Consider the following 6,000-nt stretch of genomic DNA (forward strand, 5'->3'; position numbering starts at 1 on the left):
GGACCCTCACAAATATAAAGGTCAGCAAATGTGTTAATGGATCTCTCCATTACTTCAGAAAGAATAGAGCTAAGTGCAATAGAATGATAATTGGATGGATGTATTTGTCACCCTTTTTAGAAACTGGCTGAATATCAGCAAATTTCAAAGCTGAAAGAAAAACACCAGTGGAATAATAAAGTGTAAAAGGGCAACACAAAACAGGAGCAAGCTCAGGGGCAGAGGCTTTGAGAACAAGTGGAGGAATGCCATCAGGACCTGGTCCTTTCTCATCATCAAGACTGATCAAAATATTTTGATATCCTTTTATCCCTTCTAACACGTTTTCATTAATCTTAGCAGGTCACATACAAACAAGATTCTTCTGTTGCAGGTGTGCAGGAGGTTGAGATTGTTTAAATTTACATACCCTTATCTTTGAAAAAGAGCTGGTGATATTCATGCTTTTAATGATGCTATTACCTGTATTGCTCCACTTTGTCTCCATCTTTCTGAGCAAAGATGGCCACTGCAACTTCTAAATGAATAAAAGCTTCTGGCATATCTTTGGTTGTTATTAATTTTAATTTTTGAGGCATTTCTGCATTCATTCACATTTCTGCAACCTTGTCATGCATTCTTTAGTTTTCAAGTTCAGAGAATTCTTCAGTAGTCAAAATCTTGACTGTGTGATTTCAGTAAATCACACAGCGAAGTGATAGAGAAAGAAACATACTAGTATCTTCATGGTATTGAATTATTTAAAAATAAAGTATCAAATAAAACTTTTTCTATATCATGAGCTTCCTGTTCCAATTCACAGTCATTTTGGATACAACTAGAGCATTGTTTTCTCATTAGCATCTAATGACAGACTGCATTTGTTTAAAGTAGTTTTGACTCCTCCGTCTCACCAGTCATAAGTTTTTCCTTCTTCACAAAAAAATATTGGCAATGTGGTTAAATTTGGAATTTAAAATTTTTGCAAATTTTTACTTTTTTTGTTAATGGATTGGGAATTTAGTTTTACCAGCAGGCATTTGATTAGTCACCATAAATAAGCATTTTTTTTTTTGTGTGTGTGTGTGTGTGGCATCAGTTGCTGAAAAAGTATCGAATGATACAGATACTCCTATACTTATGAAATCTGCACACATTTAGTGAATGAGTGCTGCCTATTTTAGTATAATATAATAATAAATTTTTAAATTCAATTATTTCATTATAGACAAATATATTTATTTAAATATTAAATTATTTTTAGATATCTTTTTCCAGTAGGATTTTGAATACATATGGCAAATGAACTATAAATAAACTAAAATAAAACAGTAACATACACAGCATTATTAACTCAGCAGTAGTAGTATGTTACATGGGTAGTATCATGTAATCCTGACAGGCCTTCAAAAAACAATACATGTGCTTGGAGTGTACTAATGCTTAACCAGTAGACTGCAATGCATATTAATTTTTTACCTTTTTTTAATAATTCAGAATTTTGTGGATGTATTTTTGTCCACTAAAAATATTCTAATTCTAAAGAAAATTTTTTAATTTTACAAAAATGTTGGTAGCATAAAATAGAAACATTAAACTATTAATCTTTGCCAAATTTAAGTTAGTAGAAGCAGTCACTGAACAAAATTTCAGCATTATTCCAACAAAACAAAACCAACATTTACAAATTAAGAAAAAATAAAGTTATTATTAATTATAATATTAAAATTAATATTATAAACCATGAAAATAACACGAAATTAAACATCTACTTTTACCCAAAGTTATTGTGACAATTATTTCATGTGCTCATCTGTTAGAGTGATCATGAAGTCTTCTTTGCATATTATGATCTGCAAGTGCACCATTAGTAAGACATATTACCCGAGTGAACCAAGACAGTTAAAGAATTAAAAACTTATGTATGATATCAACTAAAATACTATATGCTGGTCCATGATGACTCCTCCAAATGTGTTAATCCACTCTCCTTTTTGTAGCATTGTAAAATGTAATTATCCAATATAGTAATCTTTCAGAAGTTTTGATAGTAGACTTACTAATGTGATAACATGCAATGTTTCATACTTAGCCAGCCACAGTGGAGTAAAGTAAATATGGCCTATCCTCTCAGGGTGCCGCAATATAAACAGACAAAAAAAAAAAAAAAAAAGTCCATACCAAACTAAAGGCACTATTAAATAAAAACCACTACAGTAAAATCTCGTTAATACAAACTTGGTTTATACAAAGTACTCGTTTATATAGAAGCACATACCATTCCCCTGCGAAAGGATAGGCTTTTCTATGTAAATATATTCGTTTATTACAAAATTTGCTTAATATGTATTACAAAGTTCTTTTTCATCCCTTGAAAAATAAACATTGTCATTCTGTATGTTTAATACAAATCTTGGCAGAGCGATCCGATTATTGCCCCCGGCCATGTGGTTCCCTACTTCCCGAAGGACAGCATTGACTTGTTAGAAATTAGTTTTGTGTAAACAAAAGCAGTTTATGGTAGCTACAACGTCAAATGCACTCTGAAAAACATCTTTCTGAAGGATGAGTTGTTAAATTAACAAAAGAATAAAAAGTTTTTCTAAGTTGTTTACATGCACTCCCTCACTCTCCATGGGAATAAGGTCAGTTGCAATTGTTACCCCAGTTCAAAGAGGCTTTTGCTATTGTATACAGCAATCTATTTTTTGTGCCATTTTATCTGAGCTTTTTGGAACTTGTCTTTAAATTAATTTAAAATTTGTTCATATTAAATCTTATCTAGCAGTGTTATGGTGACAAAACATAGACTGGCAGAATTAAGCCTGGAAATTAAACAAGAATCTGATAGGATGGAAAGAAGCAAAACGAACATTGCAAAGGAATACAACATCCCTTTATCTACTTTATCTACAATACTGAAAAACCGGAAAAGACTTGAAGAAGTACATGACACTGGAGATGAAAAACAGGAAATTAATTCATGGTGCAAAACACGAGGAGTTTGAAACAAAACTTTGAGGGGTACCAACAAATGCATGCATCTAATTTGCTAATATCAGGTCCGATTTCGCAAAAAAAGGCAAATTATCTCAGCAACATGGGATTAGTGACTTCAAATGCAGCAGTGGCTGGCTCCAAAGATTTGGTTTTGCAAAACGTTTGCAGTGAGTCTGGATTAGTCGACAAAGAAAAGGCAGACTGTTCTGTACGGTCCATACTTAAAAAATATGAGACAAAGGATATTTTTAATCTTGACGAGACAGGTTTATTTTATAATTTGGTGCCAAACAAAACATTTACTGTTCGAGGAGAGTCTTGTCATTGTGGAAAATTAAGTAAACAAAGACTCACTGTTCTGTTATGCTGCAATTCAGATGGCAGTACAAAACTACGCCCACTTGTGATTGGTAAGTTTTCCAAGCCAAGATGTTTTAAAGCTGTTAAACAACTTCCCTGTGATTATGAGGCCAATAGAAGTGCTTGGCTTACGGTCAAAATTTTTCAGTCTTGGTTATCAAAATTGGACAGAAGAATGGCTTCAGAAAAAAGGAACATTTTGATGATTCTATACCGTTGTACAGCACATTCTGCCGAGACACTTAAGTTGACAAATATACAGCTGTTGTTTTTACCCCCAATACCACCAGTTTAAGCAACAACTGGATCAAGGCATTATTTATAACCTCAAGAGAGCATATAGAGCCTGCCTGATAAGGTACTTGATCTGCAACATAGGAGGGAACAATTTGCAGCCAAATTGGAATGTCTTAGATGCTATCCGTAATCTTGTTATTGCTTGGGAAAGTATTATATCAAGTGTAATAATCAACTGCTTCAGAAAGAGTGGCTTTGGAGGCTGAGGAATGGAGGAATTTGAAGGAGCATATGAATTTTGTTGGCGAATTTGAAAAGTTTGTGAAGGTGGATGATGAAGTTGCACCAGAAGAGCTGCTGGGTACCAAATCAAAACGATGCTGTTTTTGTTACCAGCGACAGCAAAAGTGAAGAAGCACGCACACTGCCATCTAAAAAAGATGCCTAAAATGCATTGAACATAGAGAATGTGTTGGCATGCAGTAACATTGATAAAGAAACAACTATTGCATTTGATAACATCTGTGCTGTAGTTAAAGATGCATATAGGACAAAAACCGTGCAAACAAAATTGGATTCTTTCTTTAAATTAGATTAATTTATTAAAAAGTTAATGGTTTGTATGTCTCCTTTTATATTAAGATTGCAATTCTTTTTACTGAGATACTAAAATATTGTATATACCAAAATATATACTGTACAATATTTTCATTTCCGTTAATATTACTTTTCTCTTAGTTTATCATACAAATAAAATAAAATCTTTAAAAAATGTTATTCCTATTACTGTACTGTTAGACAAGGCTTTTTTTTTTATTTTATTTTTGACATTATTATTATTTATTATTATTCTTATATATCCAGTATGTACCAAAAAAAATAATAAAATAAATAACGGTAAAATTTTGACACTTTTGGGGGACCTCGTTACTACAAACCTTGTTATTACAAAATGTGAAAATTTAGGTCCTTTGAACTTTGTATTAACAAGATTCCACTGTAATTCCAAACCAGTGACTTGCAAGTAATAAATATTTTTCAGCAAGACCTGTCAGGCTCTACAATACCACTGTCAGATTAAAAGTTCATATAGCTGTGCACATATTTTTTGCAACTGCTGTACTTATCTAACACTGCAAGTTTTTAACCTTTCATTATATGTTCTGTTATATCAAGTTACAGACCATCATATTCAGTTGTCATCCTTGTCATGCACCCCTCATCTCTATTCAGGGTTGTACTATATGCATTACAGTGAAATGTGTATAACTTCATGAGCATGTTTTCAAGTGAATGTATGTGATGTCATGTACTTTCACTGGCAAAAGGTAAATATGGGGTATTCCCAAGAACTGCTGGTGAAAACAACATCCAGGCATGTTTCTATACTTTTGATTGCAAAAAGAATCCCATACCAATAATTTGATCAACGTCGCCAAGGACGCCACACATACAACAGACACGAAATGATTATTTTTTAATGAATGTGAACTATCCCCAGGATCCATTAGCCAACTTTGGTATATCTACGTGGTAATATATGCACTCTGCCTAGTTAGTGTTTGACTTCAATTCTGCATTACTAAAGGATGAAATATTATATGTGCGTATTCAAGAGCGAAAGGATATAGTTCACGAGCATTATACTTCTTTTCCAATCAGCTACCATTACCAACCTGCGATAAAAAGACGATATTTATCAAACCGTGTGTGTAAATAAAAACGGGGGAGGGAGCTACACTTTCAAACTTATATATAAAATTTTAAAACAAATGACATCTATTTAATAGCACTTGCCTATAGAAACAGAGTATGACAATATTTCCAGCTGACTGTCCAAAAATTCACAATATATAACACAACAAAGGCCAAGACGCTCTATTAAGTCTAAACATTCAATAGTTAAAGGCGGGTCCAAAAAATATATTTTATTAGGAAACGAAGTAAAAAAACTCCGTGCATTATAAAGGATTTCCTTACATCGTTTTGTCAACCTCATTAGCAGTTTCATAACATTTAATAAATCACAGAAAAATATTAAAGAACGTGAAAAAATTGGAAAAAATAAATTACAATGCTGTTAACTTACTTGACTAGCCGCCATTTTACCTTTAAATCTATATGAAGGATGATGAGCACGAAAGTTAATACACTATTTCGATGCAAAGACCCAATGATTTTCCGAGAGGCGGCCTTGACAATTATAACAGTAAACGGCAAAGTGCTGCTTCGTACCACAGTTTTATTTATTTATTTACAATAAATAAAAAATAAAAAAAAACAGCAATACAAGTTTCGAAGGTATGGCGATCTGAATTCACATATTACAGAAAGAGCCTGGATTCCATTCTTACAGATAGTCACATATGCTTCTTTTAAAGGAAATTTCGAAGGTCTTTTCTTTTCTTTTTAATCCGCAATTTA

General features: G+C 32.6%; 1 protein-coding gene across 2 annotated transcripts in view; it reads right to left on the reverse strand.

Moving 5' to 3' along the window:
* Nucleotides 1-5,760, reverse strand: part of LOC150078227 (golgin subfamily A member 7) — a 59,817-nt gene extending 54,057 nt beyond the window's left edge. The window contains exon 1 of one of the 2 annotated variants that reach the window (XM_090385406.1): nucleotides 5,666-5,760. Coding sequence is in view for 1 of the 2 variants with exons in the window: in XM_090385407.1 (XP_090241533.1) it covers nucleotides 5,666-5,680 (15 nt within the window). In the remaining variant the exon portion in view is untranslated. The remainder of the gene's footprint in view (nucleotides 1-5,665) is intronic. The other variant, XM_090385407.1, reaches the window with a different exon arrangement.
* Nucleotides 5,761-6,000: the final 240 nt, after the last annotated feature.

Source organism: Mastigoproctus giganteus, chromosome 11, assembly GCF_048544385.1.
Source record: "Mastigoproctus giganteus isolate SK-2022 chromosome 11, ASM4854438v1, whole genome shotgun sequence".
Lineage (NCBI taxonomy): Eukaryota > Metazoa > Arthropoda > Arachnida > Uropygi > Thelyphonidae > Mastigoproctus > Mastigoproctus giganteus.